At 47.6% G+C, this 13,067-nt stretch overlaps 1 protein-coding gene across 1 annotated transcript; it reads left to right on the forward strand.

Moving 5' to 3' along the window:
- Window positions 1-3,369: 3,369 nt before the first annotated feature.
- On the forward strand, window positions 3,370-12,218 carry SFRP2 (secreted frizzled related protein 2). The gene is made up of 3 exons (XM_049905799.1): window positions 3,370-4,231; window positions 6,614-6,694; window positions 11,228-12,218. The coding sequence occupies exons 1-3, from the start codon at window positions 3,730-3,732 to the stop codon at window positions 11,530-11,532; spliced, it is 888 nt and encodes a 295-aa protein (XP_049761756.1). The 5' UTR covers window positions 3,370-3,729; the 3' UTR covers window positions 11,533-12,218.
- The last annotated feature ends 849 nt before the right edge of the window (window positions 12,219-13,067 follow it).

Below are 13,067 nucleotides of genomic sequence, written 5' to 3' on the forward strand. Positions count from 1 at the left end.
AGCAAGATAACCTGTGGCAGAAATTCAACAATTTGTTTTCTGTCTTCCAAGAATTGCCCAGTTTCTGCTCTGCTGGTGGCATCTTGCCCCTCCTTGCATCCACGGTGTTATGGCTGAAATATTTTAAAATATCTTCGTTTCCTGTCATCATAAGTGGCTTGGGTTGGGGAAATAAAAGTGCATATATTCAGTCAAAAAAACTTTTTTATTATAGGTAAGAATCATCTGGGATCTTGTTAAAATGTAGATTCTGATTCAGTATATCTGGGGTGGAAATGCAAATTCTCAGCAGCGGTTCTAACTGGAACAAACCAGTTAGAAGCAGGAGATTCCAGAGCAGCCCAGGCCTGGCTTCTCACCTGAGACAGCCTTCTGACAGAACAAAATCTCTGACCATGAGACTGAGTGTTCTGCCTGCCCAGAAACTCTTGTAGCTAGTAAACTGGTTTAACCAAGCAGTCAGATTGTTTTGGAGGATTCATAGAACATTTCTTTGTCCCTCAAGAGTTTCCAGTGCCCTGATAACAGGAAAAACACAAGCAGAGAAGCAGAGTCAAATCCAGAACACGATTGCTGAGCCTCTTCTTTAGGCCTTCAGCATTTTGGGTGGGATTTTGTGTGTGTCTGTGTGTCTGTGTGTGTGTCTGTGTGTGTGTGTGTGTGTGTGTGTGTGTGTAGTGGGGTGCAATCTCGTCACCAGAGACCCGTAGGCAACTCCCGGTAAGTAGGTAACCCACCACTTACCCTGAATCTGAATGAATTACAATTTTCGTTCCTAAAACTGTCAGGTACTAAATGGGGGAAAGGGAGAGCATGTCCATTTGCAAAAACAAAAGGCTCTGGAGGCTTTTGATAAATTGCAAGGATCGGAGAAGACAGTGGGCCACCTGAAAGCCGATGAGGGGCCAGTCCAGATGAAGGAAGGCACCTCTGCAGGGCCGCAATATGCGTGCACCTCTCTCTCTCTCTGGAGGTTTCGCTCCAGGTGACAGGATTCCGTCGCATAGGGACAGACGGGCTGACGAGGCACGCACGGAAGGACATTGATCTGAGCGCTTTTCAGATAAACAGCAGACGGTGCTCAAGTTCCCCCTTCTCAAATGCTTGCATTTGAGTGGATTTGGACTCATAGCGACCCCATAGGACAGAGAGCTGCCCCATAGTTTCCAAGGCTGTAAATTTCTACAAAAGCAGACTGCCACATCTTTCCTCCGCAGCGAAAGTCTTAACCATGGCGCCACCAGGTTACATTCCGGTTTCCTAGCAATCAATTCGTCCCACAGGCGCGCTTGGCGCGCGGAGGCCGAAAGGTAGAAGGGAAGTGAGGCATGAGCCGGCATGAGAATGGAGGACTTAGCGGTGCCCGGTTAGGGCCGAGGCTGAATAGCAAGGGTTCAGGAGGGACCTGCGTGGCCGCGGTGGGCGCCGCGGTGAGGGGAACTAGGCAGGGGAGCGCTGAACGGTGCGCACGGCAGGAACATAGACTCCAGCATGACACCTGGCGCCCCCTGGAGGCGGGCGGTGCAGGGCGGGCGTGCAGGGCGGGCTTCAGGAACAACGCCTCCGGCCGCGCCGGCCCGCGGTCAGTCTAGACTCCCAGTGAAGACGGGAGAACCCGCATCCCGCTCCCAGACCCAGGTCGTGGCATCTCCTCAGTGCTCAGGCTCTGCTGAGCTGTTTGGTTCGGTGGGCTTCTGTTGGGGTTTATTTTCCAACTAGTTTGTGCTGGGGAAAGAGGGAGGCTTTAGGCCTCTTTGTATTTTAGTTAGAAATGAAAAGGCCCAGGACCCATGCGGCGGAACAGCCGGCTTTTGCAGCGCCCGGGCCTTCCCGGGCAGTGCACCCAAGACTGGAGACGGCAGATGGAAGCTGAGCCTTTACAGACCCAGATTCTTCGAATTCAGAAGATACACTCCCTCCTGACGGCGATTTTCCCGGCATGTTTACTGCTAGAAAGTCATAGGAGATACTCTGACTGGGCTTCCGCGGCCCACGCGTTAACACGCCCCTCACAAACAGCGAGATCACGCAGCGTGCGGGGCGGTCTGACCTGGGGCTAGGCCGCTGCTCCTTCCGGAAGGAGAGAAGACCGGAAGCCGCGGATGGAGCCAGTTGATGGCCTTCAGTGGCCGGGAAGGAATAACAATGCGCCTACCTTACATATGAAAGAACCTTCGCGGGCTCTCCCTGCAGGATTATCTCTTTGGATGTGCACCGCCACCCCGCGCGGGAGGCTGAAGGGGGCGGAGAATGCCTGCCTCGAAGAGAGACATGGAGCGATTAGGCAAGAGGAGCACACCACCGCCACATACACCTTTCCTATCTCGGCACCCTAGTCCAGTTTACACCTGTAAACTTACTGTTTGCAGTAGTCAAGGAGACCAGAGCCTTGAATCCAAGAAAGCAGAAGCCGGGCCTGTTTGTCACCTCTGCATACCCGGTGTCCAGGATGGAGCCCGTCGGTGTGTGTAGGGTGAATGAACCAATTCTGCCAGGACCAGGACTGGCCCTTGTGGATCTCTAGGCAGTGATCCTTACCCTGCCCCGCAAGAAGGACCCCCGTCCCTGCCCAGGCTTCCCACCTGCCGTGTTTTCTGCCGTCCCTTGGGACGGGCACCAGCCTTCCAGGCCGCGCTTCCCCTGGGCCCCACACCCCGGTTTTCCAGAGCGCCCTGCTGCAAGAACCAGTGTGTGTTAGGGCCCCCGATACCCTGAGTATTGACTCATCCCATGCATTTAAAGAGGAAAAGTTTCTTCTCGAAAACGGGGGGATGGTGGGCAGCCTGTGCGATTCTGATGAGACTTTGTAAAGGCGTTTCCACAAGGGTAAAATCTTCTTTACTCCAAACAAAATAACAAGCAGAACGTTTTTATTATTTCGTTTTCCGTGTAACAGTTTTGCTCTTCAATTTTATGTTTCTGATCTTTTAGAAGGGAAGGAGAGAGCACACCGCTTGAGCCGGAGAGCCGGGCTGCTGAACTGTGGCTGCAGATTCGGGGTGAAACGAGGGTCCCCGAGGCGGCCCCGGGCAGGCAGGTCCTGGGAGGGAGCCGAGGGTTCAGAGGCCGGGGCCTGCCGGCTTGCTGCTCCCCGGGACGTGAGCGTAAACTTCCAGATAGGGCCAAACAAACCCCGGCCCGGGCCCCGGTGGGGGCGGGGTGGATTTCCCGCCGGGACTTGGCGCCTAGGCCGCTGGCAGCGTAACCCGAAGCCCGCGGCCCGCACGCTCTGGGGGGGGGCACGGGCAGGGCTTGTTTGTTTGTTTGTTGCTGAAAGCAATCTGCGCAGCAGCATCTGGGGAGGGGTGCGGCCAGAATTTCTTTTCAGGGAGCGCGTGAGGAGTATTTTCAACGGAAAACCGGACCAGAAGAGTAGTGACCAACCCTCCTCGGATTACTCTCCGCTGGCTCCTCCCTTCCATCCCCCACTTCTAGATTTGCATAAAAAAGGCCAAGAAAACTCTGGCTGTGCCCCAGCAGCGGCTCACTCTGCTCCCCCGGGTCGGAGTTCCCAGGAGCTGCGCGGCCGGGTTGCAGCACGAAGCCGAGCGGAGAGCGCTTCGTGCGCACGGGGCTTCTGGAGCTCGGCTTCCTCGCGCTCCAGCTACCGCCTTCCAGGCCCTCTAGCCGCGCCGAGCGGAGCGAACGGGCCCGGGACGAGCTCCGGCTCCGGCCGCCTCGCTCTTCCCCGGCTCCGTCCTGCCGCCCCCCGGGGGTCGCGCGCCCACAATGCCGCAGGGCCCCTGCTCGCTGCTGCTGCTAGTCCTCGCCTCGCACTGCTGCCTGGGCTCGGCGCGGGGGCTCTTCCTCTTCGGCCAGCCCGACTTCTCCTACAAGCGCAGCAACTGCAAGCCCATCCCCGCCAACCTGCAGCTGTGCCACGGCATCGAGTACCAGAACATGCGGCTGCCCAACCTGCTGGGCCACGAGACCATGAAGGAGGTGCTGGAGCAGGCGGGCGCCTGGATCCCGCTAGTCATGAAGCAGTGCCACCCGGACACCAAGAAGTTCCTGTGCTCGCTTTTCGCCCCCGTCTGCCTCGACGACCTGGACGAGACCATCCAGCCATGCCACTCGCTCTGCGTGCAGGTGAAGGACCGCTGCGCCCCTGTCATGTCCGCCTTCGGCTTCCCCTGGCCCGACATGCTCGAGTGTGACCGCTTCCCTCAGGACAACGACCTCTGCATCCCCCTCGCCAGCAGCGACCACCTCCTGCCGGCCACCGAGGAAGGTAAGTTCTCCTTCTTCTCACTCCTCCCCAGCTCCGCTGAAGCGCTCTTGGGGGATCCCCACGTTCCCACCGTTTCCCCCGCGCCCCCATAGCTGGGCGTCCCCACGGGAGTGCCAGTCCCGGGCCGATTAGATCGTTTTCTTGCCCTGGTCTCTTACGGGATACGCCTGTGCCAAATTCGAGACCACTTACCTCCAGTTTGTCATTCCCTCCCCAAGTTTTACCGGTTGCTTTTTCTTAGGAGTAGTTAAAAAACAAAAACAAAAAAAAACGAAAGGCGTCAGTTCTTGATAGACATGCAATTAAAAAAAAAAGATGTTAGCGCTGCGGCCGCGCTTCTGAGCGTTGGAAGCGGCCCTGTGTGGTGGAGTCGGTGAGCACCCTGGCCAGAGGCTCCTCGCTCAGCTTCTTTCTGCACGTCCTTACCACCGGATTGTAGTCACAGAAACGTTACTGTGAAGGCAGGGTAACCAAGATGCACAAACAGATAACCTTTGAAGGTATTTTTTGTCCTTTGCCAATTTAGGTTTTGGAAATAAAACGAGGACTGGCTGGAGAAGGAATCTAGAAAGGGCCGTGTTGAGTAATTTAGTATTGATTGAAACTGAACTGTTTGAGGTGTTTGAGGAAGAAATATGTCAATATGGCACAAAGGGAATCTCCAGGAATCATCTTTCTATGCACTGTCAGCTTTTGTCTTAGGAGTGGTTTTACTTAACTGGAGAAGATCATGCAAAAAGAGTTTCCCCAGTTTTTAGGAAACAGAGGGAGAGTTGCTGTGCAAAACCATCAAAGCAATGAAAACCTCATGGGCTCTTGATATTCTTCCTGAAAGGAATACAATGCATCTGAGCTGATTTAGGTCCCCCTGGGATGGAACGGGGCTTCCTAATCCCTTTCAGAGCGTTCAGCAGCATCTCCCTTTCCATCTCTAATTGTTTTCCTACAGCCATCATTAGTTAAGGAAAATGCAAAGTTGCTTAGCAATCTTTCCTGGCAGGCGCTGCGAGTTTGCAAACATCTTATTGGTTAGATTTCTAATTTATTGCAAATGTTTGGCATTTTTCAAACATCTGTCCAACATATACCAAAGACCAACCAATGCAGGTTAGTAATGTTTTATATACATTCCTAGGAGCCCCTAATGGAAATGCTGTTTCTAAAGACAATTTTGTGTGTGTTGCTTTTGTTTTTCTTTCTTTCCACTATAGGCATCAACATCATACACTGTACGTTCCTCTAAAAAAAAAATCATTTTCTCACCTCAGAATAAAAGCTTATGTTCTTCGGAAGTTGCTCTTTTTGATTTTTCTAACTTGACAAATAACTTTTCTATTATTAGCCACAAAATTTTCTGTGAAAATTCAGTTTCATGTTAATGAGACTCTAATTTCACCTACATATTAAAAGACAGTATTCACACATTTATAAACTGGAGAGGAGGAAGATGTTTTCCCTCCCTCCAGGAAATCGGACTTTTAGAAGAGCTTTTGGTGGGCACTCTGATAATTGTGCTAGGGCCAAATTCCTAGGTTTGGTCAGACCCCAGAGATGGTTTTGCTTCCTTTTAGTTAGCTTCAGGAAAAAGCTTTGGGTGTTTTCTTTTTTTAAGAGTTTGAAACAGGCAAAGAAGGGCAAGAAAAACCTGTAACAGGGAGCTCGTAGATCACAATGAAACAAACTCTGCTTAACCCAAGCACAAACGTGGCAGAAAGTACAAGGTGATACAGACCAGTCAGAACAGACTGGTGTAATTAGTGAGGTGGGTTTCCAAGGTGGAAATAGCCCATATGTGATCCTTACAACACTAGCCACCTCTCCCAGTCCAGACTTGAAAATACCTGGAAATGACTCCCCAGAGGCACAGAGCTCTTCTAAAGAGCCCCGCAGAGGCTGGACTGCCCTGCAGCTGAGAGAGACAATCTTTCAGCCATATTTTATGGTTACTGCTTTTCTGAAATTCTTCAAGGGTCTTTGGTTCTTCTGGTATTTTCTCCTTAGAAGGGGCATGGAAATAAGTTCTTCAGAGACTCAGTTTGTCCCAGGGGCAGAGAAGAAGAGATGAAGTCCTGCAACCTGTCCCAGTTAAAGCTGGCTACACACACCTGCATACCCCACCCGCAACTCCCTTTTTATTTGGGATTCACTGTTTATTAAACACACCGTCTAGGCATTCTCATTTTGCTCAACCAAAAATGAGTGGCATGGGAGACTTTCTGAGAAATGAGTGATCCTACTCGTATAAATGAGGTAGCAGCTGGGGTCACATATCACAGAGGACAATTGCCGCTCTCGCCTGGATAAAGCCCTTGAATTGTTTAAAACGCCACCTGCTGTTTCCTTTTAAGCAAACTTACTAAAGACTCTTTTTCACATTTCCAGCTCCAAAGGTGTGTGAAGCCTGCAAAAATAAAAACGATGATGACAATGACATAATGGAAACTCTTTGTAAAAATGATTTTGGTAAGTAATCACCACCACCAATTAAAGATTTCACATTCAGAAATTTTATTACCAGTAATAAAAACGAGTAGAATTTAAAGCTACAAATCATTAAAATATCAGTAGATAGAGGTTGGGTGACGTACAGTCACAGTTTACTTTGCTAAAATCATCTAATCTGCTCTATCCTAGTTTCCTCCCGGCCTAGTTTTCAGTGTATCCTTAGGTGGCAGCCATTCTGTTAAACAGTCATCAAATAATGAGAATTATTAAGATTAAGTATTTTCAGTAGCACATTTTTAATCCCATTTTGTGTTCTTGACAACCAGCATAATCCTGGGCCATATTCTCCATAGTCACTTGGCATGTGCACCAGGGATGAAAACATGTAAATCTTAGCCCCAGTTGGCCACAAATAAAAATTTACTCTGGTGCCAAACAGAAATATTTTCACTTTATTTATAACCCATAATGATTTGCAGCTCTGTGTTCCACCTCTATTGAATATGTCCAAGATGCTAATTAATAACTTGGGCAGGTTTTCTTAAATTTACAAGAAAAAAAATGATTGGCTTATTGAGAAGCCACCTAACGTGGAGTTGAAACACCACCATACAGTCGTTTTTTAAAAGAAGTTCCTTACAAAGTTTTTATAAATAAGCCCAGACACATTAGCCACACTTTTGCAAATAGTAAAGAAAGAAAAAGAAATGTAACAAGATACATGGAACATGCATGACATGGTGACATTGCATCTGGGGACAAGAAGTAATGTGTGTGATGTTGCCCAAGTTCCATAAAGTGTAAATCACCACACTTGAAAGCACGTTCATAAGAAGGCGAGTTGGGGCCTTTGTCTGTGCGGGACTCCACAGTGCCTTACCTGCTAAATACAGAGTTGTGGAGAGACCAGGAACTCTGCTCAGGTTTCTCTGAAGCACACTTCATGCTTGCACTCCATTCAAAGGACTGGTACTTTTTGGTACGCTTTTAAAAGGCAGAAAGTTGAATTTTATCGGTAAACAGATATACGTCGAGGAATGCCTCACTACCCTCTCCTTACCTTCCCATCCCAGAATCTCAGGCCTAGTCGGGCCCCTGAAATCTGGGAACAATGTAATCACGGCTGCTACAGCTACCTTATAGCCCAGGTCTGTTCCAGGAAATGTTCTGGATCCACCCTTGTTGTCTGGTCCAGAACAGCCATAGTCATAGCTTTAGGAAAAGGCTTCACACTGCTGACAAAGGCGGAAAGAAAGAAGAGGTAGTGTAAATCCTAACCAATCATTTCCCTCAGGAAGAACCACCAGTGGGGATGGTGGTGGTGTTAGGTGTCGTCGAGTCAATTTCTGACTCAGAATGAACCACTGCCCAGTCCTGCACCATCCTCACAATTGTTGCTCTGTTTGAGCCCATTGTTGGCAGCCACTGTGTCCGTCCATCCAGTGGGGATGACAGGTTCCATACATCTGTGTTCAAACATACACAACTCTTAAATTAAAAGTTGAGGGTGAGGCACATCAGCAGCAGATAACTCCCAAATCACCAGAGCCTGCCAAAACATAGTTCTCAGCTTCCATACTGCAAGACTTGCTTAAGCACGAGATAGAAAGATATAATTTTAATATGATTTATATAAAATTTCATATAAAACATCATTTTTTTCTGGTAGCTTATGTCCTTTACACTAGATTGAATACAAATCTCTCTCCTGACTTCCATGAAAAAGTTGGTTATTATACCATGGTGCTCCAAAGCAGTTGGATTTAGGGGACTCAGACACACACGGTGCTAGCTTTACAGAAGGCCTCCTTTCCAAGGATGTCCCATCAGGACCTGGCCAAAAAATGGTTGTATATGTGAATGTGCCCTCATGTTCTCTCTCTTTAGAGGCAGAAAACCCTTCACAACAACATGGAGGTCATCACATTGAAGGTAGTAAGTACATGCAGGTACCTCACAAGCTTTGTGTTCTATTGCCCCACACTCATTTTGACCCATAAAGGGAAAATGAAGCTGAATTTCAAGAAGTGCATCATTTACGCCTGTTCTATACATTGCCTGTGTTCTTAGGGAGTGATGAAGGGGTAGAAGGGACACATGTAGAAACCAAGTTTATTTAATTTGAATCATCCATGAAAACATCATACCCTTCCTTCCCAACTCTTGAAGTACAGAGGTGCCAGAGTGGTCAGAACTGCCCTCTAGTGTACACACCCTCTTGTTAGACCAGAAAGGATCATCACCTCTGTCTCCTAACAGATCCTACATCCCCATTCCAGGGCAGGAAAAGGTATTTTTGGACTCTGATTCCCTGTATTTGGTCCCAGCCAAAAACCCAGGTAGGAAATCCCAGGTGTCTTCCTGTGGTAAACTTTTGTAAAGTTAGTTAATTTAGAGCTAGAGAAAGATGAGGCCTAGCCCTTCCCCCAGGTTAAAAGTGGTGATTTTTATGATGTTGGAAGCTCGAAATTGTTTCATCTGACCAGGTGACATCTTGCACAAGCCGAATCTGCTATAAACAAGGTTCCTAGGTAATGTGTAATCAGTTTGCTTCTCCTGCCATTATGTCTTCCAGCACCCCAGCCACCTATACAGATACTGAAGGAACATGTGATATTTCCACATGGCTTTTCCATGGCTTAAGTCTCATAAGCTCTGACAACTCAGTACTACAGTTCAAATGCAAAGCAGACAAAACCATGGTTGGTCAGCTGACAGCATCTTTGACTTACCTGGTTGAGCTTCTCTCATTTCCTGGTTGAGTGACTGGACGAGCCATGCTTAGTCAAATTCCCTTGTGGTTAAAGTGCTCGGCTATTAACCAACAGATTGGCTGTTCAAACCCACCAGCTGCTCCATGGGAGAAAGATGTGGCAGTCTGCTTCGTAAGATTACAGTCTTAGAAAACCCTGTGGGGCAGTTCTGCTCTGTCCTGTAGGGTCGCTATGAGTTGGAATCAACTTGACAGCAAGTACTGTGTTGTTTAAATTAGCGTTCAAGTGTTCGTACAACTGCTTTGGGGTTTTCTTTTTTATCTCCTTTTGCCGTCAAGTCGATTCCAACTCATAGGCACCCGCTAGGACAGAGTAGAACTGCTCCATAAGGTTTCCAAGCTGCAGCCTTCATGGAGGAGCCCTGCTGGCACAGCGGGTAAGAACTCAGCTGCTGGCTAAAAGGTTAGCGGTTTGACTTCAGCTGCTCCCTGGAAGCTCTATAGGGCAGTTCTACCCTGTCCTATAGTGTCACTGTGAGTCAGAATCGACTCAGTTTGGTTTGGTTTCTTGGAATCTTTCTGGAAGCTGACTGCCACATCTTTCTCCCATGGAGCAGTTGGTAGGTTCCAACCACCAGCCTTTCAGTTACCAGCCGAGAGCTTAACCGCTGCTCCACCAGGGCTCCTTGTAAATTACTAAACATCTCTGTATTTAAGATTCTTCATGTATTAACAAGAGATTTTAACTCTGATCCTTTCCAACCTTAAAATTCGGTCCTTTCCCTGCCTTCGTGGAGTCTTGAAATTTAATGCCAGCATCCATGTTTGTCGGGTTTTCTTTCTCAGAGAATACCGTTTGTGACTATAAAATGTGTCTTTTATAGCCAACCACTTACTTTTGGTCTTAGCATTCTAATGAGTTTACATATACATTTTGGAAACGGAACATACATGTCTGTAAACTCCTTGGCCTTGAATAGGCAGATGATAACATGACGATGAGGTATTCAAAAAAACACTTTTACAGCTAAACATGTTGTGCTCTTAAAAAAGAGTCTTGCATATTTTTTTTTTCTCCTAGTTACTTTACCAAATCAAATGCAGCTGTGAGATCAATTCTCCGTCCCTGTAATCTGTTCTCTAGAAAACAATGATTGTGTAATACGATTTCCTTACAGGTTTGTCCAAAAACCTCTCCGACGTAATAAATTGAGTTTAAAGTTTACGGCCACAGAAGGATCGAGTTTCACCTAAGAGGCAGGCATTTCTTTTCATGCTGGCGTTTCCAATAGGGCAGTCATTTGTTGGGGAGAGCGGGAACCACATGCAACCTATGTAAAAACACAAGGGCAAGGAAACAAGAAGAAAAGTTAATTGAGTCCTGCAATGGGAAAGCGTTTTGAAAGAATGGCTGATTGGAAACAAAGTGCCTGACAGACTCTTTGAGGTTTTAGAAATGGAGCCACCTGCTGCCCCCAGCTCCCAACCCCCTATCTGCAGCCTCTGACAGTTTCATAGCTTGTCTTCCCTCCCCCAGGCCAAGTCACACAAATAGGGAGTAGGCTGGGGTGAGGAAGGCTCCCTATTTATTGTTGTTAGGTGCAGCGGAGTCCATTTCAACTCATAGTGACCGTATGTGGTACAGTAGAACCACCTCATAGGGTTTTCTAGATTGTAATCTTTACAGAAGCAGAAAGGCAGGTCTTTCTCCCAAAGTCCCACTGGGTGGGTTCAAACCACCACATAACTGAGCGCTTAACGGTTGCACTACCAGGTCTCCTACTTACATCCCCTGTTATAACTGGCATGATGCTTTCTGCTGTCTCTTGTTTTCATAGCGCTGAAAATAAAAGTGAAGGAGATAACTTACATCAACCGAGATACCAAAATCATCCTGGAGACCAAGAGCAAGACCATTTACAAGCTGAACGGTGTGTCTGAAAGGGACCTGAAGAAATCGGTGCTGTGGCTCAAAGACAGCTTGCAGTGCACCTGCGAGGAGATGAATGACATCAACGCGCCCTATCTGGTCATGGGACAGAAGCAGGGCGGGGAGCTGGTGATCACCTCGGTGAAGCGGTGGCAGAAGGGCCAGAGAGAGTTCAAGCGCATGTCCCGCAGCATCCGCAAGCTGCAGTGCTAGTTCCGGCGCCCACGCGCGGCTCCCTACAGCCGGCTCCAGAACTGGGCTGACCGTTCCCATTCCGGGACTCAGCTCTCAGATTCCCCGGCACAGTCCCTGCAGCTCCAATCCCAGCTAGGAGCTTCCCCCTGCCTTTTGCACGTTTGCACCCCCAGCATCTCCTGAGTTGTAAGACCCCAGGAAGGGATAGCTGTTTTCACCTAAGGAAAAACTCAAATCTTGTAGACATATTCAAACCAATAAAATCATGAATATTTTTATGAAGTATTAAAATAGCTCACTTTAAACTTTAAAAGCTAGTGTTGAATAGGTGCAACTATGACTTGGGTCTGATTTTTTTTTTCTTTTCCTATTTGGATCAGCTGGTTTTCACTCACACTGGGGTTGCCCTAACAGGCAGATATCTTCGTTTTTCTATGTGGCCCGGACAGTTGTGGGTCACAAACCCCGTTGAGATAAAGCTGGCTGTTATCTCAACATCTCTCTCTGCTCCAGTCTGAGACTTGGTGTCTAAGTCTTAGCACAACTCACTTGTCATTTTACACCCTAGTTGGGAACTTAGAACTATTGCATGTATCACATTTCCAGCTACAATAAATACTTCCATTGATAAGAAAGTACATTAAGCATTAATCATAGCGTGAATTCTTTAAAGGATGAAACATAAATTTTATAATTGACCTGAGTACCTTATGCTTTGTTTCAAACACTTTTTACTTAATTTTGCAAATTAAACCATTGTAGCTTACCTGTAATATACATAGTAGTTTACCTTCAAAAGTTGTAAAAATATTGCTTTAACCAACTCTGTAAATATTTCAGATAAACAGTATATTCTTGTATATAAACTTTACCTCCTGTTTTACCTATTTCTTGTCTTCTGTTTTGTCTTAGTAGAAGGAATTGGGAGGAGCTGTAGCCAACCACTGGTTGGTCACCTCATCCTTCTGAGGCCCAGCCCATCGTAAGTTTAAGTGTCTGTTTCTCAAGAGGCTTAGGAAGCGTCACCCCTGTACCACCCGCCCTCCCCATGTGCCTCCACCACTGCTGGCTGCGCCTCCAGAGAGGCAAAGTTGGGCAGCACTCTAGAAAGGGCTTTTGTTCTTTTGTTCCTTCTCAGCAGTTTAGCTGCAGCTGTGTGGCAACACTAAGATTCACAAGCTTTGCGATTATACTTTCATAGTGAAAAAGAATAATAATTGCAAAAATACCAATTCCTTCCACACTTTATCTCTCATAAAAAGAGAACCATGTCCTGTGGAGGTCCAGGGGTAGGAGATGGTTCAAACAAACAAAAAACAGTGTTAGAATGAGAAGGGGACAGACACATCCATCCATGAAAAATCCATCCAAATAGCTTATTTTCTTACTGCGCCTCCACGAAAATCCTATTAGACACGGGAGGCTCAGAGAGCTTGGGGCAGCACGGCTCGCTCAGAAGAGGCAGAGCCAAGACCGAAGCTCAGTCCTCTCAGACGATCCGTTCTGTTTTCTAGTCAACCCATGAGTGAAGTATAGAAACATGGCGGCATTCA

The sequence above is a fragment of the Elephas maximus genome, chromosome 13 (genome assembly GCF_024166365.1).
Source record: "Elephas maximus indicus isolate mEleMax1 chromosome 13, mEleMax1 primary haplotype, whole genome shotgun sequence".
NCBI classification, from domain to species: domain Eukaryota; kingdom Metazoa; phylum Chordata; class Mammalia; order Proboscidea; family Elephantidae; genus Elephas; species Elephas maximus.

Coding starts and splice junctions, on each gene's coding strand:
- SFRP2 (XM_049905799.1), top strand. CDS start 3,730: ATGCCGCAGGGCCCCTGCTCGCTGCTGCTGCTAGTCCTCGCCTCGCAC. Junction 4,232..6,613: donor CCTGCCGGCCACCGAGGAAG/GTAAGTTCTCCT, acceptor TCACATTTCCAG/CTCCAAAGGTGTGTGAAGCC. Junction 6,695..11,227: donor TCTTTGTAAAAATGATTTTG/GTAAGTAATCAC, acceptor TTGTTTTCATAG/CGCTGAAAATAAAAGTGAAG.